At 43.4% G+C, this 24,865-nt stretch overlaps 1 protein-coding gene across 2 annotated transcripts in view; it reads right to left on the reverse strand.

Annotated features, from left to right (window-relative positions):
• The window catches only part of sim2 (SIM bHLH transcription factor 2), a 60,073-nt gene that overhangs the window by 8,457 nt on the left and 26,751 nt on the right, over window positions 1-24,865 (reverse strand). For both annotated transcript variants that reach the window (XM_080867780.1, XM_080867781.1), the window contains 7 exons: window positions 17,790-17,879; window positions 17,441-17,549; window positions 9,949-10,034; window positions 6,085-6,284; window positions 5,673-5,779; window positions 5,234-5,381; window positions 5,002-5,155 (listed from right to left, as the gene is read on the reverse strand). In XM_080867780.1, coding sequence (XP_080723906.1) covers window positions 5,002-5,155; window positions 5,234-5,381; window positions 5,673-5,779; window positions 6,085-6,284; window positions 9,949-10,034; window positions 17,441-17,549; window positions 17,790-17,879 — 894 coding nt within the window. The remainder of the gene's footprint in view (window positions 1-5,001; window positions 5,156-5,233; window positions 5,382-5,672; window positions 5,780-6,084; window positions 6,285-9,948; window positions 10,035-17,440; window positions 17,550-17,789; window positions 17,880-24,865) is intronic.

Consider the following 24,865-nt stretch of genomic DNA (forward strand, 5'->3'; position numbering starts at 1 on the left):
AAGAAAAAACATTCTCTGGTCTGACACGACAAAGACTGAACTTTCTAGTGTCATGTCTGGAGAAACCAGGCTCCGCTCATCACAAATCCGTACAGTGAAACTTGGTGACAGCATCATGTTCTGGGAATTCTTTTCATCACCAGGAACTGGAAGACTGTAATATAACCACTGTGTGGCATGCAGCCAGGAAGTGGACCCCAAAGCAGGACTTGTCATAAGACAAGACTTAAATTTATAACAACTGGCAACTGACAGAGCAACAAAAACAATAGTGGAGCAAAATGATCAGAAACTGGGACTAGAGGTAGGCACAAACCTGGGTTTCTAAATATGAGGAAAACGAAATGCAGAAATAATACCTAAAACTCCAAATGCTGGGTCCCAGTCCCAGGATCAAGACTGAGATTAGTCAAGGTTGAGGGAAAGATGAATGCAGCAGTGTACAGCAGTGAAGAGTTGCTGTAGCACAGCTGGTAAAGCAGGTCGCCTACTAATCAGAGGGTTGGTGGTTCAATTCCAGTCTGTATGCCAGACTAGGGCAAAATACTAACCCCAATTTAGAGTCTGAATGTGTGTGAATGTTAGGAGTACTGACATAGAAAAAAGTAATTGGGTAAATGGGTGATTAAGGCAAGTTGTGCTCGTAGTGGAAAAGTACTATATAAGAACCAGTCCAATTGTTATTTGCAAACATCCTTGATGCTTCAAGTACAGTCCCAATCAAAAGTTTAGGACCACTTGATAAATGGCAAAAACTCGTATTTTTAACATGGATCTTAGCAAGTTGTTAAGATCCAGCATTGCAAAATATGAGTTTTTGCCATTTTTCAAGTGGTCTTAAACTTTTGATCAATCCATCTCTAATAATGGGCTACATACAACAGACCTTTGAGGTGGCAGAAATTATGGCTTATTTGAGGAGTTTCATTCAGGTTTCAGAGCCCATCACAGCACAGAAACAGCTTTAGTGAAGGTTACAAATGATCTTCTTATGGCCTCTGACAGTGGACTCATCTCTGTGCTTGTGTTGCTAGACCTCAGTTTAGCACGATATTTTTTTTACATAGATTAGAGCAATTCAATTCTGTTCAGTTCAGTTTCTTTTATATATTCCCAAATCACAACAGCAGCCGCCTCAAGGTGTTCTATATTGTAAAGTACTGACTATGTATTTATACACCACTCTGCATTTAATCATTATTTATTATTAATCTCTGGCTCACTTCCACACTGTGCCTTTTATCCCATTTTCCTCCCATCATCCCTAACTGGTCGTTTCAGATAGCCACCCCTCTTTAAACCTTGTTCTACTTGTGGTTTCTTCCTTTTAAGAGTTTTTCCTTCCCACTGTCGCCAGGTCCTGGGTCATAAAGGTCATCTCATTGTTGTGGTTTTCTCTGTATTATTGTAGAATCTTAACCTTCCAGTATAAAGTGCCTTGAGGTTACTGTTGTTGTGATTTGGTTCTATATACATAAAAATGGATTTAAGGGAATTTAATAACCTGCCCCAGAGCTTCCAACACAGCAATAACCTTAAGCACACAGCCAAGATAACAAAGAAGTGTCTTTGGGACAACTATGTGAATGTCCTGAAGTGGCCCTGCCACTGCACAGACTTGAACCTGAGTGAACATCTCTGGAGAGATCTGAAAATGGCACCAATGCTCTGCATCCAACCTAATGGAGCTTGACAGGTCCTGCAAAGAAGAATGGAAGAAACTCCCCCAAAATAGGTTTGCCAGACTTGTTACATCTCAAAAAGATATGAGTGTGTCATTGCTGCCACAGGTGTTTCAACAAAGTACTGAGCAAAAGCTATGAATACTCTTGTTCATCTGAATCTTTATTTGTTTATTAATTAATTTCTATTTGTGTTATTTCAGTTATTACATTATATGTAGTATAGTATGATGATGTATAAGGCAAGACAGGCAAGACAAAAAATAATATAGAGGCTATATTTAAAAATAAATAAATAAATACAATAAAAATATAACAAAAAATCCTCCAAACATACAGCACCTGGAACACAAAAATTAGAAAATACTCGGCTACCTGTAGTGAGAGAGAGAGAGAGTGTGTGTGTGTGTGTGTGTGTGTGTGTGTGTGTGTGTGTGTGTGTATGTGTGTGTGTGTGTGTGTGTGTCTTTATCACACATATAGTTGATAATGAGGGTGGGAAGCTGTAGTGATGCCCCCAAAAACCTGGAAGGAGAAAGAGATGGAACCAGGACAACTGTGCCATCCACGGCCCCCAAGAGTACCAAAGACTCAATGCCAAACATTTTCTGTACATAGGCTGTGAATACTTGTACATGTTATGGTTTTGTTCTTTTTATTTTTAAGAAATCTGCAAAAATTCAAAGCAAATGTTTTGGACTTTGTCAAAATGGGGTATTGTGTGTATTTTTTGAGGTCAAAACTAATTTAATCCATTGCAGAATAAGGCTGTATCATGACAAAATGTGGAAGAAGTAGAATGCTTTCCAGATGGTAAATGGCCTGTATTTGTATAGCGCCTTATAGCGCCCTAAGGACCCCAAAGCGTCATCCTGTCATCCACCCATTCATACACTGGTGATGGTAGCTACATTGTAGCCACAGCCACCCTGGGGCACACTGACAGAGGCGAGGCTGCCGGACACTGGCACCACCGGGCCCTCTGACCACCACCAGTAGGCAACGGGTGAAGTGTCTTGCCCAAGGACACAACGACCGAGACTGTCCACTGTTGATATCCTCCTCTGCTCCCCTTCATGTGGGGTCCCACAGGGCTCCGATTTAACACCCTCACCCCAGCCCACCGCCTTTCACCCAGGGCAACTCCAGACTGAGACAGAGTCCAGCCCCTCTCAAAGAGACTGGTTCCAGAGCCCAAGCCATGCTTTGAGGTGAGCCCGACTATATCTAGTTGCTACCTCTCAACTTCACGCACTGACTCTGGCTCCCTCCCTGCAAGAGGGGACATTCCATGTTGGAACTGCTAGTCTTGGTAGCTACGGCATCTCCTGTGCATGGTGGGCCAACAGGAGGATGGGCCCATGTTCCTTTTCGGGCTGTGCCCGGCCAAGCCTCATGGATTAAGGGCCAGCCACTAGACACTCAACCTCGGGCACCCTCCACAGGCCTGGCTCCAGGGCAGGGCACCAGTAACCATATTGCTGGCAGGGTGAACTGTTCCCTTGATCTTATACTCAGAGTGTTTTGAATAGTTCTTTATCTGGTCCTTCACCCAGGACCAATTTGCCATGGGAGACCGTACTGGGGGCAAAAGCCCCCCAACAACATAGCCGCCGGGATCCCTGGTACTCACAAACCCCTCCACCAAATCAAGGTAGCGATTCACAGAGGAGATTGGCAGACTGGGGTGGTGGTTCCCATCTTTGAGAAGGGGGACCCGAGGATGTGTTTCAACTATAGGGGAATCACAATCCTAACCCTCCCTGTAAAAGTCTTTGCCAGGGTGCTGGAAAAGAGAGTCCATCTCTTAGTCAAATCTCGGACACAGGAGGAACAATGCGGTTTTTGTCCTGGTCATGGAACACTGGACCAGCTCTTTGCCCTCTCAAGGATATCTGAGGGTGCATGGGAGTTTGCCCAAACAGTATACATGTGTTTTGTGGACTTGGAGAACTCATTTGACCATGTCCCTCAGAGTGTCCTATGGGAAATGCTGGAGTATGGGGTGTCTGGCCCAACAACTGTTGCAAGAGCTTGGTCCACATAGCTGACATTAAGTCGGACCAACTTAGACGATGTACTCAGCCAGGCCTGCCCTTTGTCACAGATTATGTTCGCACTTTTTATGGACAGAATTTCTAGACGTAGCCAAGTGGCGGAAGGTTTTCATTTGGGTGGTCTCAGAATCTCATCTCTGCTTTTCGCAGATGATGTGGTTCTGTTGCTTCATCAGGTGATGGCCTCCAACTCGCACTGGAACAGGTGGAAGCTGACTGTGAAGCCGTGGGAATGAGAATCAGCACCTCCAAATCTGAGGCTAACGTCTTCAGTCAGAAAAGGATGGGTCAGGGAGGAGTTCCTGCCCCAATTGGAGAAGTTTAAGTATGTCAGGGTCTTCTCTTCTTAGGCTGCTGCTCCCACATTTCAGCCCTGGATAAGTGGAAGAAGATGGATGGATGGATGGATAGATGGGAGAAGAAGAGCAGGAGATTGACAGATGGATTGGAGCTGCAACTGCACTGATGTGGCTATATCGGTCCATCGTGGTGAAGAGAGAGCTGAGTGTAAAAGCGAAGCTCTCAATTTACCGGTCGATTTACGTCTCTACCCTCACCTATGGTCACAAGCTGTAGGAAGTGACCGAAAGAATGAGTTCGTGGATAGAAGCGGCGGAAAGGCCTTCTCCAATGGGTGGGTGGCCCTGAGGAGTTCGGCCATCCGGCAGGGGCTCAGAATAGAGCTGCTGCTCCTCCACATCGAAAGGAGCCAGTTAAGGTGGTTCGGGCATCTGACAAGGATATCTCCTGGCCCCCTCTTGGGTGAGTCCCACTGGGAGGAGGCCGGGCAGCATGTCCCAGGACATGCTGGAGCGATTATATCTCTTGACTGGCCTGGGAATACCTTGGTTTTATCCCGGGCAAGCTGCAGGAGGTGGTCGGGGAGACGGAGGTCTGAGCTTCTCTGTTTAAGCTGCTGCCCCTGCCACCCGATAAGTGAAAGAAGATGTATGGATGTTCTATTTTTACGCTTGTATGAGCAGATATGTGTTGTTATTGTTTGTTTGTTTTTTACTGTGTCTTATATTTATTCTGCTGTAGACCACTTTGGTCCTTTCTGGTTGTTTTAAAGTGATTTAAAAGTAAAGTTGGTATGGTGGCTCACACAAACACAGTTTCCCTAGTTTTGTAGTTTGCAATATTAATATTTCTGTAATGAAACTGATATATTATTTTTTGCTATAAGAAAGGTGGGAAATATTTCATTTATTTCTATATTTCTCTGGAATCTTAATAATTTCTAGGTCACGTGGAAGTCCTACCTCAAGATAGGGAGCTTCTCTTAGTTTGGTCTTCATCTTGACTGCTTTGGTTCTGAATTGTCTGCTGTGGTCCAGAGAGGAAGTGAGACTTACACCACACTTAGTGACTTGACTCTGATCTTCAGATAACTGTAGTTCCTTGCTTTCAATGTCACTGTGTACAATAAAACAGGTATATAGTCTGCATTGTTTCATGCAGGTTTTACATTTTAGAAGGAGGCTGCTGACTCACGTGAGGACGTAGTTCACACTGACAATACAGTGAGGTCTGGATGAACGGCTGTTGTGGACAATGGTAGCGTAACTCTGCACCCATACCCAACCTCCATGCTTTGATAGCAAGCGGTAATACTTGGTGGTGACCTGACCCTTCACCAGCACTGTAGTAAACACAGAGATAAACTGGTCAAATCTCCCTATGTAATTATCTTTAGGTTAGTTCTTTTAATTTAGTTAGCATCTAAAATTATTATTTATTTGTCAGTAACCATGCACAACAACATTGTACCAGATTGAACTACTTTTCATCCTCAAGGCAAATACATACAACATTAATCAAGCTATAAATGCAAAATACAAATCAAAGACAATGTTTTAAACTCCTCACAAATGTTCACACATAAGTCACTCCATCCTCCCCCATAAATACCACTGAAAATATTTAAACTTACATAAATGATGAGCGTATCGTAGATGGAAAATGTCACAGGCATGAACGTGGTGGTAAAGAGTCTTGTCTATCAGGTCCTGAGGCTCGTAGCCTGTCAGCTCTGCCACCCTGACTCCCCAGAAAAGAATAACAGGTCAGGGCTGATTTGAACATTCATATGTGGAAGTGAATCATAATGTTCATTTAACAGCCCTAAAATGTTTTAAAATAGCTTTTTGTTAAGCTTATATACCAATATTTTTTTAAAGTGAATATCGTTTAAATTGCTTAATGTATTATACCTGCATTAATCCTTATTACTAGATTTATCTTTACGTTGCTCATTTATTGTGACGATGAGTTTTAACAGGTGACAGAATATCATAATGTCATGGTTTTCCTTTATCTACCCACCTTCTCAACATGTCTCCTACCTCATGTCCAAAAAGATGAGCTTGAAGTCCAGGCTGGCTCTGAACATGAACATGTTACTATGGAGTTTGATCTCAGTGATACCACTGGGAGGCAGGGAGTGTCCAACTGCTACCAGGCCCATAGTCTGATAGCATGATTCATAGAGCACCATGTCCACCATGTACTGACGCACTTTCAGGTAGCCACTGCAGTGGATGACCTGGGAAACAACGGTAGGAAACAAACGTCAATGCATTCAAAAGGAGCTGGGACTTTTCCAAATCAAACTTCATTGTTTAACCAAGTAGCACTTTATGAAACAACTTTTATAGGATTAAATTTTGACAGTTAAACTATCATTTAACAAACCATAATGTTCAAATCACAGTCACCCAGATTCCACTGTGAAATGCAGCTTTCGTATTTGCGTGCATTTCATGTGGATCACATGCTCCTTTTTGTCGGATCTGATCTGGGCTCTAGAGAGGATGCTCAAGAAATATGTGTGCCACAGATGCACTGATTGTGCCCCTTTTAAGTTAACTTCTCAGACATACAGTATCTCAAAAATGAAATGTGTTCATTTAACAATTTAAAAACAACCCTCCTGTGCCGCTCCAATAGTAGTAGTAATAATGGTAATAAATATTTAATATTTTCAATATTTTAATATGTAAATATTTCAATTTTACTTCTATATTACTATAATATAAATTTTATAATATTTTTATAAAATGTAATTATTCAAATTATCAGAATAATATTGAAGTATAGAATTACAGCTTTAATTTAAGGGGTTAAATAAAATGATACAGTGGGGCAAAAAAGTATTTAGTCAGCTACCGATTGTGCAAGTTCCCCCACCTAAAATGATGACAGAGGTCAGTAATTTGCACCAGAGGTACACTTCAACTGTGAGAGACAGAATGTGAAAAAAAAATCCATGAATCCACATGGTAGGATTTGTAAAGAATTTATTGGTAAATCAGGGTGGAAAATAAGTATTTGGTCAATAACAAAAATACAACTCAATACTTTGTAACATAACCTTTGTTGGCAATAACAGAGGTCAAACGTTTACTATAGGTCTTTACCAGGTTTGCACACACAGTAGCTGGTATTTTGGCCCATTCCTCCATGCAGATCTTCTCGAGAGCAGTGATGTTTTGGGGCTGTCGCCGAGCAACACGGACTTTCAACTCCCGCCACAGATTTTCTATGGGGTTGAGGTCTGGAGACTGGCTAGGCCACTCCAGGACTTTCAAATGCTTCTTACGGAGCCACTCCTTTGTTGCCCGGGCGGTGTGTTTTGGATCATTGTCATGTTGGAAGACCCAGCCTCGTTTCATCTTCAAAGTTCTCACTGATGGAAGGAGGTTTTGGCTCAAAATCTCACGATACATGGCCCCATTCATTCTGTCCTTAACACGGATCAGTCGTCCTGTCCCCTTGGCAGAAAAACAGCCCCATAGCATGATGTTTCCACCCCCATGCTTCACAGTAGGTATGGTGTTCTTGGGATGCAACTCAGTATTCTTCTTCCTCCAAACACGACGAGTTGAGTTTATACCAAAAAGTTCTACTTTGGTTTCATCTGACCACATGACATTCTCCCAATCCTCTGCTGTATCATCCATGTGCTCTCTGGCAAACTTCAGACGGGCCTGGACATGCACTGGCTTCAGCAGCGGAACACGTCTGGCACTGCGGGATTTGATTCCCTGCCGTTGTAGTGTGTTACTGATGGTGACCTTTGTTACTTTGGTCCCAGCTCTCTGCAGGTCATTCACCAGGTCCCCCCGTGTGGTTCTGGGATCTTTGCTCACCGTTCTCATGATCATTTTGACCCCACGGGATGAGATCTTGCGTGGAGCCCCAGATCGAGGGAGATTATCAGTGGTCTTGTATGTCTTCCATTTTCTGATGATTGCTCCCACAGTTGATTTTTTCACACCAAGCTGCTTGCCTATTGTAGATTCACTCTTCCCAGTCTGGTGCAGGTCTACAATACTTTTCCTGGTGTCCTTCGAAAGCTCTTTGGTCTTGGCCATGGCGGAGTTTGGAGTCTGACTGTTTGAGGCTGTGGACAGGTGTCTTTTATACAGATGATGAGTTCAAGCAGGTGCCATTCATACAGGTAACGAGTGGGGGACAGAAAAGCTTCTTACAGAAGACGTTACAGGTCTGTGAGAGCCAGAGATTTTCCTTGTTTGAGGTGACCAAATACTTATTTTCCACCCTAATTTACAAATAAATTCTTTACAAATCCTACCATGTGAATTCATGGATTTTTTTTTCACATTCTGTCTCTCACAGTTGAAGTGTACCTCTGGTGCAAATTACTGACCTCTGTCATCATTTTAGGTGGGGGAACTTGCACAATCGGTGGCTGACTAAATACTTTTTTGCCCCACTGTACATGCACTGGTACTGAAATAGCACTTTAATATAGCACCTCATCTAAATACACAAAGTGCTGTCTTACTACAAGCCTTATTCACACACACACACACACGCACACACACACACACACACACACACACACACACACACACACACACACACACACACACACACACAGGAAAGTGCTTTTAACCTAACACATGCCTCCTCCACGACTCCTCCCGGCTGCATACCCTTGGGAACTATACTGGAACCCGAGTTGCCCTTGATGCATCCATTGCAGTGTAAATGAGTGTCAGAATGTTTGACATTCATGCACTCCTTACATAGAAAACAGCAGCTTTTTGAATTAATGAGTAAGCTTATAATTAACTGTTTGTTTAGCATTTACATGCATGTGGACATTGGAGCACTTCGCTCTCGCTCTGCAGGCCTACTTGTTGTTCCTAGAGTATTTAAAAGTAGAATGGGAGGCACAGCCTTCAGTTTTCAGGCCCCTCTTCTGTGGAACCAGCTTCCAGTTTGGATTCAGGAGACAGACACTATCTCTACTTTCAAGATTAGGCTTCAAACTTTCCTCTTTGCTAAAGCATATAGTTAGGGCTGGACCAGGTGACCCTGAATCCTCCCTTAGTTATGCATGTTTCGTATTCACTCACCTTTTTCACTCACTATGTATTTATACATCACACTGCATTTAATAATTCAGTATCATTAATCTGGCTCTTTTCTGCAGCATGTCTTTTGTCCAGTCTCCCTCCCCTCGCCTCCAACTGGTAGATGGCTGCCTCCCTAAGCCTGGTTCTACTGGAGGCCTCTTCCTGTTAAAATTGAGGTTTTCATTCCTACTGTTACCAGGTGCTTGCTCATAGAGACAAAATAGGACAAAAAGTGTGCTTTAAAGTTCCCTGGAGCTTGTGTGCTATAGCATACTACAAAAGCAATCCAAGAGTTTTGCAAGGCAAGAAAATTGAATATATGTTAATGGAAAGTAAGTCATCTGATTTCAAGCAAAAAGAGCATTGCTTTCAATAAGTTCAGATGAAACTGAAGGCAGAGAGACCCACAAACAAAAAGCCAATGAAGGCAGCTGGAGTAAAAACCTGACAGAGTATCTCAAGGGACTAGACAGAGCATTTATTGATGTACATGCGGACATGGGTTTTCATCCAAGCATTAAAGACACAAACACACAATGTGTGCGGTGTGTCTGTGAACAATCTATACACTGAACTGTATTCAAAACACCATGAACATCCAAGTCAGTTAGTCAATCAGTAAATCTATTACAAAGGACGGGGGTCTTTGTTTTTCGTTAAAAAAAAAAATGCTAAAAAAAGGACTGGAAAATCATCAATAGGAAAAGGGAAAATTATTTTCATGTCACAAAGGAACCAAGATAGGAAGAAATTAGAAACAAACGCACCCACTGAACTTTGGTGTCCTTGTTGGCAGATTTGTCATCCACTGGCTTTACATACCTTATATCCTCCACATGTCAGCCCTGCATTTCGTTTGGCAAGAACACACTTCATCCTCAAGAAGAAGGACCGCTCAATTTCATACTCTGTCAAGAAACAGACAAAAAATAGTTCAGAGGCATTACGCATGTTATATTATTTATATTATGTTCCATTTTTAACACTTCTTCAACAACTTCCATTTCTCACCCGGTTGCCACTGCACAACCTTACCATAATCCTGTCCAAAAGCTCTGGGACAAGAGTTTCTTAGGAGTACAGTACAGTAAAAAATTGGGGTGGGGGTGGAATGCTCTTACGAAAGCTTTCTTTGTCTTTAAGCAGTTTACAGGAATAGTGTCCAGGCTTGCAGGTTTGTGGAAAGACATCCAAAGCTGGTGGATGGTGGCTACTTTGTGTTCCATTCTCGATCACACTGCTTCAGTAATACTGAAGTCCGGGATCTGGAGAGGCCAATCCATAGCTGGTGGTCTTTCGTTGTCTTTTTCTTTCCATGTATGCTTTTACTGTATTGGCAAGATTTCTGGAATCATTTTCATGTTAAAAAATAAACCTCTTGCCAATCAGGTGCTTTCCAGAAGGTATTGAATTGCATTGTGGATCTAAATTCAAGCATTTGGTGTATCTTTTGTGTTCATAATACCATTAACTATAACAAGATCCTTAACACCACTGGCTGTACCCCCAAAACCATGACTGAGTCCCCACCGTGTTTACAAATGGCTGCAGATAATCACTGTTTTACTTATTTTCCTTTGTCCTCTGTAGATTCTGGCAATGATTTGAACTAGAAATTTCAAATGTAGACTCATTACTCTGTAAGATTTGTTGCCACAGATTTTCAGTCCATCGCTTGTGTAATTTGGCATACTTCAGGTATTTCCCTTGCTTCCCTTCCTTAACCCTCTCAAGGCAGGCGTTGCCGATTTGCAAAAGTAAAAACTAACAACTTGATTACCCCACATACATATTTTATGAGGGTTTTTTTTTACTCAGAAGTACCACTGCAGGACTTGGTTGTGCATTAGCAACAAAAAGTTTAATTTGAGCCTGTGAGGGTTAAGAATGGCTTCTTGACAGCCAGACTTGCACTGAGATTATTTCTGGTGCGACTTCAACAAATAGTAGATGGATCAAGTGAAGGGGCAGATACATATCTCAGGTCGCATGTCAAGTCTTCACTGGATTTTTTTCTGTTTCATAAAGACAGAAATTTGACCCATTTTCATCTCCTGTACACTTTTGTTTTGTCTTCTACTTGTCCAGTTATCTCATTGTTTTAGGATATATGACACAGCATGCTGAGATATACCAAGTTAATAGCTAATAGCTCTTTGTGAATTGTATGGTTACATTGTAACTTTGGTTCTCTGAGTAAGAGACTATATCTATTCTTTTACATATTCCATATGCATGGGAAATGAATGGGAAGGAAGTACCCGAAAATATATATGCCTGCTGCATGATATCTACAACCCAGTGAGACAGTCTGGCCTTTGACAAGCGTCTACCAGGACTCCAAAGTTAAAACAGGTAAAAAGCTGATCAGTCTTCCTAATGGTCTGAGTGCACCTAATATACTCTGTCAAGACTCAGACAGAGCACAGAGCAGCCTGGCACAGGCTGTCTTCTGTCCTGAGTTGGCCTGTAGGGTTGGTACGGAGGATAAACCCTGCTGCTTCCAGTAAAAACCTGCAACAGTCTTTATGGACTAATCACTAATCCTTCTGGAAAATGTTATGTCTATCAGAACAGCTGTTTTGAGGGAAATTCAGTTCAAATCAGCATCCTTGAGGCTTGAAGGCAGGTTGGTGAAGTGCACAAAGGTCTGAATCCAAATCCCATAGGGGAAGTGGGGATCTAGACTGGTGAATTGTCGCCCTCTGGGTACCTTTTAAAACTGGGAGCTGATTCATTACCACTGAGTGGAAATGAATCACCTCTGATTCACTCCGGATGAGTGATCATATTGGTCACTCAGCTGGAGGTGAGTGACCAATATAATCTGTCTTGATCAATGCCACAATACCTCGCAGGGTAACTGCTGATTTGCACGCCTCCAGTTAGGATTGCAAGAACTGCAGGATGATCTCCACTGTAGCCTCATGGTTGGCCATCTGGTGGGCCATGCATCAGGAGCCAAACAGTCCCCAGTGATACAAGTAGGCAGTCCTAGTGGGTTCTTGCATAGACTCTTGCATAGTTTGTACCACCAGTTCTGGTAGCCACAAGGCAAGGAGCCTTTTCCTCAGGGGCCACACATCAGTCTGTGGGAAAGGGGAGAATAGTGTTCCATTCACCTAAGACAGGAGTTTCCTTCAAACCAGGAGCTGGCTTGTCACAACCTGGTTGCCAGCTTGCAGAGGATGTTAGAGTCTAGGCCCCCTTCCTGTTGATGTAGGCTGCTGTGACTGTAGTTACTGTGCTGTCTGTACTGATGATGACATGATAGCCTCCCAGTCTTAGCAGGAACTGCTGGAGTGCAAGGAACAGAGCCATTAGCTCCAACACATTTATATCCAACACATAACCCTGCTCTAATTTGAGAGTACCTTCAAAAGTGGAGAGCTCAGTGGAGCCTCTGTGGCACCAAAGTCCCTGCCTGATGAGACTGCTGTGGGCAAAGGCCCAAACTCAGAAGGCATTGCTGAACATGCCATGAGGCCCATGAGGCAAAGAGCATTCCCCAGCTGACCCAAAAGTGTAGCCTGAAGAGGGCGAGCCAATGTCTGAGTGGCCCTGTTGGAGTCCAGAGTCATACCTAGAAAAGTTGTGACCTGGGATGGGTGGAGCTTGCTCTTTTGGTAGTTCAGAAGCCAACCCACAGGCTGGACATGTTCTAAGAGCACAACTACATGGCTGCAAGACTATTGTTCTGAGACTGCACAGACCAGCCAGTCATCCAGATAATTCAAAATTCTGAGACCTCACAAACTCATAGGTGCAGGAGTAGTTGTTACAGGGACTCTGTGTGAGAACTGTCCATGGTATCCAAGAATCACAGTGGACATCGTCCATGGTTTGTCCCTAAAGCCAACTGTGCTGCCCTCTGCTGACCTGGTGGCACAGTGAGACTGTATGGAGCGTTCAAGGCCACTCTCAACACACAGCTCTGCATGGATAAAGAAATCCATCATTCGTAAACTGCAGCAGCAAACTTCCTACCACAGAGCTGCCACTTTCTCTGCACAGATGTTTAAAAAAAAAAAAAAAGGCACCGGGTTACCAGTTCCCCTTCTCTCTATCCCTCCTTTGGGAAATGCAGCATGCTTTTTGGCACCAGAATGCCAGGTTCTCTTCCCTCATTCACAAGCGCAGCAGCAAGCTCCTCTCCCAACGAGTTGCCAGTTTCTCTGCATCTGCTCTCCCCCCGCTTCAGGACACCTACACCAGGAGATGCCGGACTAGAGCAGCGCAGATACTGAAGGACCCGTCCCATCCTGGCAACAAACTGTTCCAACTTCTGCAATCTGGTAGAAGGTTCCGCATCTTCCGGGCAAGGACAGAGAGACTCAAGAGGAGCTTCTATCCCCAAGCCATCCGTGCCCTAAACACACACACCTGCCCTCTCACATCATCTATAATTGACTGAGACAGGACTCTTCCAGACACTAAACCAAGGCACAATGTACATTTCAATTCCTTTAATTTTAAATATGTTTATATTGTCTATCCTGTAAAATAGTCAGATATCTATTCATATTAATGTACAGAATTCACCTGCTTGCTGCTACTACTGCACATTCACCCAGTACATATACTATATGTGTGTATATATATATATATATATAATGTTCTTCCTCTACACACACCCCCCCCCCCCCCCCCCCCCCAATTTTTGCACATGTCGAGGAGCGTGTCAGGCTACATTTCACTGTGTGTTATACTTGTATAACTATGCATGTGACAAATAATAAAGAACCTTGAACCTTGAACCTCTATAATTGCAAAAAGCAGCACCGAACCCTTTTAGCACTGGGATGCCAGCTTCTTTCTATATCCATCATTCACAAAATGCAGCAGCATGCTTTATAGCACTAGGATGCCAGGTTCTCTTTCTCTATCCCTCCTTTGCAAACAAAGCAGAATGCTTTTGACATCAGGATGTCTGGTTCTCTTCACGTATTTGCAAATGCAGCAGCAAGCTTTTGGCACCGGGATGCCAGGTTCTCTTTCTCTGTCCCTCATATGCAGCAATAAGCTTCTCTGCAGCTATCACTGCAAAAAGCAGCAGGGAACCCTTCTGCCTTCAGGATGTCAGTTGTCTGCCATCTGTCGTTTGCACAAAACAAAAACAAAAAACTTCCTGATACCAGGATGCCAAGTTCTCATACCAGTTTTTTGCTCTACTGTCCCCCCTTTGCAATTAGAAGTAGCAACATTTTCTGGCTCCGGGATGCCAGTTTCTCTTCACTCTATCCCTCTGTCACAAATGTAGCAGCAAGCTTTCCTTTCTGGGATGCCAGCTTCCCTGCATCTATCAATCTTTCACAAAATCTAACAGTGCACATTCCTGGCACCGGGTGCCCAGTCTCCTTCACCATATCAGTCATTTGCAAACACAGCAGTAAACATTCCTCACACCAGGATGACAGTTTCTCCGTTTTGTTCCCTCCTGTGCAGAATGCAGCAGCAAACCCTTGTGGCACCGGGATGCCGGGTTCTGTCCTCTATTGCTCCTTTTAAGAGATCTGAACTCCACCATATGCATAATTCCTCAAGGCGTCCCTTTTGAAATCGGCACAGTAGTTATTGCTACCTTACCCAAAGCAAATTAACCAGCCAGGCATCCCCTCTCCATCTTCTGCCCCAAGACAAGCTCACTTAAGCGTTTATGACCCCTCAAGCCATTACTTCAAGTCTCAAAATCCCAGCATACATCACTGTTAGAGCTTCAGTTCCGAGTCAAGTCATGTTGCTACATGATGAAGGGTTCCCCTTAATCATCTATCAAGGTCTTTCGTAATTTTGAAATTCCTTTGATCTCTTCTCCTGCAATTTCTTCCTAATTTTTTGAGCTCATCCGCTCCACTCTATGGAATCCTCCACCACCTTATTGAGGCCATGGGCTACTTATCTTCGCTAGCCTGACTACCAGTTATATTACTGCAGAGGTCTTTGACCTTTGTAAAGCACAGTTATTACTGCTTTTAGGGGATGCCTTCTTTGGGGATCTGCCATGCCCAGGAGCCGCGGCCAGTCCCCTCCGAGGCCTTCCCCAAACTGCAGCTCAATTCATGTTTAAGCCATTCACCTTTGTCTACTAAATTCAATTCAATTTAATTCAATTTTATTTATATAGCGCCAAATCACAACAAAAGTCGCCTTGAGGCACTTCATAGGTACAGAGAAAAATCCAACAATCATATGACCCCCTATGAGCAAGCACTTTGGCGACAGTGGGAAGGAAAAACTCCCTTTTAACAGGGAGAAACCTCCTCGGGGAGGGGCAGCCATCTGCTGCGACCGGTTGGGGTGAGAGAAGGAAAACAGGATGAAAGACATGCTGTGGAAGAAAGACAGAGGTTAATAACAGATATGATTCAATGCAGAGAGGTCTATTAACACATAGTGAGTGAAAAAGGTGACTGGAAAGGAAAAACTCAATGCATCATGGGAATCCCCGGCAGCCTACGTCTATTGCAGCATAGCTAAGGGAGGATTCAGGGTCACCTGGTCCAGCCCTAACTATATGCTTTAGCAAAAAGGAAAGTTTGAAGCCTAATCTTGAAAGTAGAGATAGTGTCTGTCTCCTGAATCCAAACTGGAAGCTGGTTCCACAGAAGAGGGGCCTGAAAACTGAAGGCTCTGCCTCCCATTCTACTTTTAAATACTCTAGGAACAACAAGTAGGCCTGCAGTGTGAGAGCAAAGTGCTCTAATAGGGTGATATGGTACTACAAGGTCATTAAGATAAGATGGGGCATGATTATTTAAGACCTTGTATGTGAGGAGCAGGATTTTGAATTCAATTCTGGATTTAACAGGAAGCCAAAACAGGAGAAATATGCTCTCTCTTCTAGTCCCTGTCAGGACTCTTGCTGCAGCATTTTGGATTAGCTGAAGGCTTTTCAGGGAGTTTTTAGGACTTCCTGATAATAATGAATTACAGTCGTCCAGCCTGGAAGTAATAAATGCATGAACTAGTTTTTCAGCGTCACTCTGAGACAGGATATTTCTAACTTTAGAGATGTTGCACAAATGGAAGAAAGCAGTCTTACATATTTGTTTAATATGTGCGTTGAAGGACATGTCCTGGTCAAAAATGACTCCAAGGTTCCTCACAGTGTTACTGGAGGCCAAAGTAATGCCATCCAGAGTAAGAATCTGGTTAGATACCATATTTCTAAGATTTGGTCACATGGCAAGTGGATGTTGACCACAAGTTGGTGCAGTAAGACAGAGGAGCTGCCACACAAATATATCACCCCAATGTGGCGAGTGTGCTAAATAATTGAGATGAGTTGGGGCTGGAGGTACTAAATTCACCTATTCCACTATTTCAGCCCTATTAGGGCTGGCTGGCTGGCAATTCCTGGTGGTTTGTTCTGAACTTTGCGATGCCAACAAGGCCCTTGACTGACTTCATCTGAAAGGTTACCCCAGACCTGGTCCAGTGGATGGAGCAGTGCAAAATGCCTTTCTTGAAGGTGAAGAAGGCTCTCTGTGGGGAACCACTGCTCCACACACCAAACCTTTCCCTCTCTTTTATCCTGCAGACTAACACCTAAAGCAGAGGCCTGCCGTCAGCAGATAAGGGGCGGTCAACTGCCCAGTTGTGTACATCAGCTGGAAACTGTCAGAACTAGAAACCTGGTATAGTACTGTTGAAAAAGAGGGCTTGGCAATCTGGTGGGCGGCACACTCTCTTTGTTATTACCTCCTGAGATGCCCATTCACCGTCTGCTGGATTGTACCCCACTGCAGTGGCTCTGTTGCATGAGAGATGCCAACACCCAGATCACCCAGTGGATTTTGAAACTTCAGCCTTTTAAATTCAAGGTGGTCCATAGGCTGGGGACTCAGGTAGTTGTAGCTGATTTCCTTTCACAGGAGGCAGAGTTGGCTTGTACACACAATCCGAACATGGGGCACATTTTCTTAATTCTATGTTGTTGTTTTCAAATTCTATGTTGTTGTACTTTTTCAACATGTTCAAAATAAAGATTCAATCAATCAGTCAATCAATCAATCAATGACCTCTGCAAACATGGGCATATATTATAAATTTTTAAAATATCTTTTGTATGTATATCACATCATAACATCATTGTAGTAGGAGGGGTGTTACAGATGGTGCCAAGGGAGGCTGGCCAACACAGACGGTTCTAATCATGCATCCCATACTTCAGTAGCACACCGCAACCGGAGGAGAGACAAGAGGAGCAGCCAGGCATGGACAGCATCGAAGAACAAACAGTTAATTCACTTCAAGAATAAAATATCAACTACCACTGTGTGGCACACAATGGAGAAATAAGGTCTTTAAGTACCTGGCAAGAAATGTTGCTGTGGGGCCTGGCGGAGACTCAGCACTGCTGTCATCTCATCATGGTCTGATGGGTGGATGTACTCAAATATACTGTTTCCTGTTAGCTCCACCTGTGGCACACACATTTGGAACATTTAGTGATTAGTTGCACAAATGCATTAAATTCATATAGAAACAAAAGAGTGTTCTATTTATGCCATGTCTGAAGTGTGTTGAAAACTCAGTTGTTACATGACACATGCTTCTATGTTACTTATACATTTTTCTCCAGATTGTTTGGTTCAGAAAATCTAAACTTATTCCTGGGTATACTAGTCCACATGAGAGAGTGCTGAGGTGGATTGTCTTACCTGTGACAGACCAAGGTGCACTGATGCCGTTTCTGATATGTACATGATTTTTCCATCTGATGCAACAACAAAAACAAACCCATCTAGAGTCTGAGGGAGAGAGCAACAATGAAGGTACTATTAACAACAAGTTATGTTGACGATAACTACTAGACCTGCCCTGAGGTCTAGTAGGACATGCATAGATATGGGTCTGCTGTTATAGTCCATAAGAAAATCTGAAGCCGGACTGAAACTCTTGAAATAAATAAATTCCTCTGTGGATGATCAGTTAGGTGTTTACAGCTAAAAGGAGGGTTGGAGATTGGCCTATAATTAGCCAAGACAGTTGGGTCAAGTGATGGCTTTTAAAGTGATTATAATTACTGCCAACATAAAGTTCATTAACTGAAAGAAATTTTTCATATTTAAGATTGATGAATAAATTAATGGTAGGGCTTCTTTGAGCAGTCTTGTAACAATACAGTCTAAGAGATCTGTTGATGGTTTGGAGGAAGCTGAAGTTAACTCAGAAAAATAATTTGGAGAGAAAGTATCCATCCATCCATCTTCTTCCGCTTATCCGGGGCCGGGGTACAGGGGCAGCAGCCTAATAAGAGAAGACCAGACCTCCCTCTCCCCGGCCACCTCCTCCAGCTTATCTGGGGGAACACCAAGGCATTCCCAGGCCACCCGAAAGATATAATCTCTCCAGCGTGTCCTGGGTCTGCCCCAGGGCCTCCTCCCGGTGGGACATGCCTGGAGCACCTCACATAGGAGGCGCCCAGGAGGCTTATCAGATGCCCAAACCACCTCAACTGGCTCCTTTCGATGTGGAGGAGCAGCCGCTCTACTCTGAGCCCCTCCCGGATGGCTGAATTTTCCACTCTATCTCTAAGGGAGAGGCCAGCCACCCTTCGGAGGAAGCCCATTTCTGCTGCTTGTATTTTCGGTCATTACCCACAGCTCATTACCATAGGTGAGGGTAGGGAAGTAGATCGACCAGTAAATTGAGAGCTTCGCTTTTACACTCAGCTCTCTACACCATGATGGACCGGTACAACGTCTGCATCACTGCAGCCGCTGCACCAATCTGAAAGAAATAATTTAAATAAATAGTAATAGCATTCTGCAATTCTGGCAATAAAGCTGATGACAAGTTTAGTCCCACTTCTGGGTCCTGCATTTTGGGTCCTATCCTCCCTCCCACACACAGCTTCTCATGACAGATTTGAATTGAATCAGTTGGGTTATCACGTGTCAGTACAACTCTGGGTCTTGCCTGCACAAAAGCTCTGGCTGTACAAATAACTACCATATACCACAAAATGTGACTTCATGATCAAATTAGTATTTCGCACCCATCCATGAATCACCACCTTATCATGATGGAGAGGTTTGTGTGCCTATAGGGGCTATGTTGTCTGGAGCCCCTGGTAGGGTCTCCCAAGACAAACTGGTCCTAAGTAAAGCGCAAGAAGAGCACAGAGATGTCGAGCTCAATGCACAACTGGAGGTCTACTGGAGAGGGGTTAAACTCTTTTGTTGGACTTATGTGATAACCACAGTCTGCATAACTAACACCATGTTTGAACATAATTTATGTGTAAGTGTGTATGGCAGCAGATCATGGTAGACTGAAGATTGATGTTTGAATTTGTAATCGTACACTATATTGCCAAACTTATTCCATCGTTTGCCTTTCATATGCAAATTAACTTGAGTGGGATCCTATTCTTAATCCATGGGGTTGAGTATAATGTCAGTCCACCCTTTGCAGCTATAACAGCTTCAACTCTTCCGAGAAGGCTTTCCACAAGGTTTAGCACCTTAACGCCTAGTGTGTCATATTTGTTACATACAGGGTTTTTTGTGAGTTTTTGAGACTTCAACATCATTAATGTGATCCTTTCCCCCCCTGAAAAACCTCAATAAATTGCACATTTTTAAGCAAAATGCCACATGTAATAAATATGCCAAAATTAAAAGTCATGCATGGAAATTAAAATGTAATTAATTTTTTAAAAGACATTTTTTCTGATGGTTCAATAAACTCCTTTTTTTTAAATGGTTGAGAAAGCCTGGCTTGCAGTCTCCACTCTGCCAAATGTCTTTTGGTGGGTATTTTGCAGCACTGAGAGTTTCTTCCAGTGGAACTATGGGGCCGTGCCTGGCTTCTGAAAAACAACGCCACAGCAAAATCCCCCTCCACCAAACTGAGTTGCTATCATTCCCAATCTTTTTCACCTTTTTAACAGTTACCTTTGGAATATTTTGTAGTGAGGTCAATCAATCAATCAATCAATCAATCTTTATTGGCAGACTTCATGTCCATAAGAACAAAACAGAAACACCCCCCCCCCCCATAAAATAAAACACAAGGTATAAACCTTAAAAATATATATATGTATATACATATAAACATATAAAGCATTTGTAAAAATATAAAACCATAATATACATAAAACACAATTACTTAAAAGAAATCAATAAATACACAAACACTTCAACCAGTGCTTTCTCAGACTGGATGAGTAATGGGAACCACTCACTGTCGGATCTGTGAGCGCTAAAATTATACTGTTACTAGAGCCATCCAGTCGTTCTCTAAAATTGAACATTAACTTTCTTAAAAGTGTTTTAAAAGTCCAAACACCCACAGCTACAAACATCTGGCTGGCACTACCCCTTCTAGGTAACCTGCAAAGGATTCTCATCGCATCATTTTATGCAACATGCAGCTTCTGCATGCTACATTGTTTGTAGGATGACCACAAGGGGGTAGTATATAGCGGTGTGCAATACGCTTTAAACAAAGCCACTTTAACTGGAAGTGAACAAAAGCTGAATTTGCGAGCAATAGTATTTGCCTGCACATAGAGCTTACACCGCTGTCTGTATATGTCGTCATCATCATTCATTTGCTCAGTAATAAACCTGGCTGGAGCCTACAAAGCCACACCCCTCCCCCACATTGGACAATCGGACCATCTCTCCCTGTTCCTCACACCTAGGTATTCACCACTCATCCAACGTGTGAAACCTGCTGTGAGGACAATTAAAGTGTGGCCAGAGGGGACAGACGCAGTGCTCCAGGACAGATTTAAAAACACAGACTGGAATATGTTCACGCACACAGACCTGGACCAGTATGCCTCATCTGTACTGGATTACATCTCCGAAACCACAGACAGTGTCACCACCCAGAAACGGATCACCATGTACCCCAACCAGAAGCCTTGGATGAACCGGGATGTTCGTCTCCTCCTGAAGGCCCGCAACACTGCCTTTAGGTCAGGAGATGCACATGCCTACAGTACAGCCAGGGCTAATCTAAAGAAGGGCATCAAAAAAGCCAAACACCATTACAAAAAGAAGGTAGAAGAACACTTCTCCAACTACAACCCCGACGCATGTGGCAAGGACTCCAGCCCATCACACACTACAGGACCACCAAACCCTCCCCCGCATCCTCTGATGTCTCCTTCCTCAACGAGCTCAACAACTTTTATGCTCGTTTTGAGCGAGGGAACCCCACAACCACAACCAAAGCAGACATGACGCCAGACCACCAACCTCTGACTCTCTCCCCCACCGATGTAGGAGCGGTGCTGAGCAATGTCAATGTCCACAAGGCTGCAGGCCCTGATGGCATCCGCGGGCGTGTTCTCAGAGCGTGTTCTGGGGAGCTTGCAGGAGTGCTCACAGACATATTCAACCTGTCCTTGGCCCACGCTGTGGTACCGGCCTGCTTCAAATCCACCTCCATCGTCCCGATACCCAAAAACTCCAACCCATCTTGCCTCAATGATTACCGCCCAGTAGCACTCACCCCCATCATCACTAAGTGCTTAGAGCAGCTGGTCCTAGCACACTTCAAATCCTGTCTCCCCCCCACCCTGGACCCCCACCAATTCGCATACCGCCAGAACAGGAGCACAGAGGATGCAGTCTCCATCGCACTGCACTCTGTCCTCTCACACCTGGACAACAACAACACCTACGCCAGAATGCTGTTTATAGACTTCAGTTCAGCATTCAATACAATCCACCCCTCACAACTCATCAAGAAACTGACAGACCTGGGTATCAGTTCCCTCATCTGCAAATGGTTACTGGACTTCCTGACCAACCGCCCCCAACATGTCCGGCTGGATAACCGCTGCACATCTACAATCACAATGAACACCGGTGTACCACAAGGCTGTGTGATGAGCCCTTTCCTCTACTCCCTCTTCACCCACGACTGCAGACCTGCTGATGGTTCCAACACCATCATTAAGTTTGCAGATGACACCACGGTGATTGGCCTCCTCAGTGACAACGATGAGGCCGCCTACAGGGAGGAGGTGGATCGTCTGGCTGAGTGGTGCGACACAAACAACCTGCTGCTTAACACCGAGAAGACCAAGGAGCTCATCGTAGACTACAGGAGGAATGCTGACCCACATCCACCCATCCACATTAAGGGGACGGCTGTGGAGCGTGTGAGCAGCTTCAAGTTCCTGGGAGTCCACATCTCCGAGGATCTCACCTGGACGAACAACTGCTCCAAGCTGGTCAAGAAGGCTCACCAGCGCCTCTTCTTCTTGAGGACTCTGAGGAAGAACCACCTGTCCTCAGACATCCTGGTGAACTTCTATCGCTGCACCATCGAGAGCATCCTGACCAACTGTATAACAGTCTGGTACGGGAACTGCTCTGCCTCGGACCGGAAGGCATTGCAGAGGGTCGTGAAAACTGCCCAGCGCATCGCCGGAGCACCACTTCCTGCCATAAAAGACATCTACAGGAAGCGGTGTCTGAAAAGGGCTGGGAAAATCATCAAAGACACCAGTCACCCATCACATGGACTCTTCACCCTCCTGCCCTCTGGGAGGCGCCACAGGAGCCTCCGGACTAAGACCACCAGGTACCGGAACAGCTTCTTCCCCACAGCTGTCAGACTCCTGAACTCTGCCTCCTGACATCTGACCCACGTTAAACTCATGGACTGAACATACACACACCCACAATGGACAACTGTACCCTCAAACACACAATAATAACATGGACTGAACCACCACTCACAACCACCAGCACTTTATATAGCCTCTGTAGAAACTATCTACACCCTCACTTATCTTAACTGCACTACTGTATAGCTCTGTATAAATAATCATTCTGTGCATTCGATAATCTTTAATCCTACAACTGTTTATAACTTGCATAGTTCCCATTTCTGTATAACTGTATATCTCAGATTCTGTAAAGTTATTTATTTCATATTCTGTATAGTTTTTCATATTTATATCCTGTCCATAGCCTGTACATAGTTTGTACTCACTACAGCCTGTACATACTTATAGTTATAGAATATTCACAACATACTTCATACTGTGTACATTATAACATACCATAATAGACCCATTGCTGTAATATACTCACATATCTATATTATTGCTAATATATATTGTAATATATCTATATCACTAAAACACTTCTGGATGGATGCACACTGCATTTCGTTGCCCTGTACCTGTGCATGTGCAATGACAATAAAGTTGAATTCTATTCTATTCTATTCTAAAGTGACCGAGGTATTCCACCTTTTTATGAACTTCAAGAGTTTTTGGGCCAGTTTAAACAAAGGGAAATTTAGCTGTTTATCCTGCTTGGTTCTACATATCAAAACAGCACTTTTAGCAGAATCGTACTTTATGTCATATTGCACACCATATTCAGTACAGACATTGAGAAGATCCTGTAACCCAGCACTGCTTGGACTAAAAACAACCAGGTCATCTGCATACATAAGATGATTTATCAATGTTTTACCTAATATACACCCAGTGTTACAGGCTCTCAGCTGTATGGACAGATCATCAACATATAGATTAAATAAAATTGGAGACAAAATCCCACCCTGTCTAACACCATTGCTGACACCAAAGGGGGCAGAAATACTGCTTCCCCATTTAACCTGCATGTTCTGATGAGCGTACCAGTAAGAGAGAATCCTCACCATGTATTGAGGAACTCCCCGTGTCTTCAGGTTATCAAAAAGTTTTCTGTGGTTCACTCGATCAGAAGCCTGAGAGGCATCAATGAAACACATGAGGACAGATGAATTTTTAGCCCTGTACAAACTGACTATTTCCTTGAGTGCATATATGCACATGTCAGTGCCGTGCTTTGGTTTGAAGCCAAACTGATTATCCAGAGAAGAGATGAACACACTAACTCTGTCAAACAAGATTCTTTCTAATGCCTTAGATAAAATACTGGCTAGTGCAATCGGCCTGTAATTATCCAAACAGCTCACTTTTGCAGCTTTGTCCTTCATAACTGGTACCAGTAAAATACACAGCACTGAGTCTGGTAATATGCCATGAATCATAAACCCAGTGAAGCAGAGCGCTAAAAGAGGAGCTAGCCTTAAACTAGCATGTTTTAAATGTTCTGCCGTGATGTGATCCAAACCAGAGGATTTATTATCAGACAACCTATGAATGGCTTCATATACTTCATGTGTCCTTACATTTATTGTGTCATTACTCATGTCAAAATTGTCCTCATATGGTTCACTTTTTATACAGTTAAACAATGCACTGTAATGCTGTCTCCATAATGCTGCAATGTTATCTGCCCCAGAAACACCTTCAACAGTTGATGGTAGAGATGGTTTACAGTTATTAAGAGCTTTCACCTCTTTCCAAAAAGCTGCCATATTATTACACAGCATTTTCCAAAGAATCCGCTCTCAGCATTTGCTCATGTTTAGTTATAAAGCGAACAGCGTACTTATATCTGGCATTCGCACATTTTTTCTGTTCAAATTCTGGGCCTTGTTTAGGTCTTCCAGCCATGGCCCAACATTTATAAGCTATGCGAGCTTCATCATGGTACATGGATACATGTTCTTTCCAGCCAGGTCTGATGTTAGGTTCCTTATGCTTATATTGTTTATCAAGCAGTGTACCACTTTCATGCAGAGCAGTCACTATATCATCATACACATGCAATAATCCTTTCTGTCATCGTTGTATTTTTACTCAGTTGTATATAGTATTTGTATTTGTATTCTATTTTTATCTTATTGTATATTTATTTTATTT

Source organism: Rhamphochromis sp. 'chilingali', assembly GCF_963969265.1.
Source record: "Rhamphochromis sp. 'chilingali' genome assembly, chromosome: 19".
Lineage (NCBI taxonomy): Eukaryota > Metazoa > Chordata > Actinopteri > Cichliformes > Cichlidae > Rhamphochromis > Rhamphochromis sp. 'chilingali'.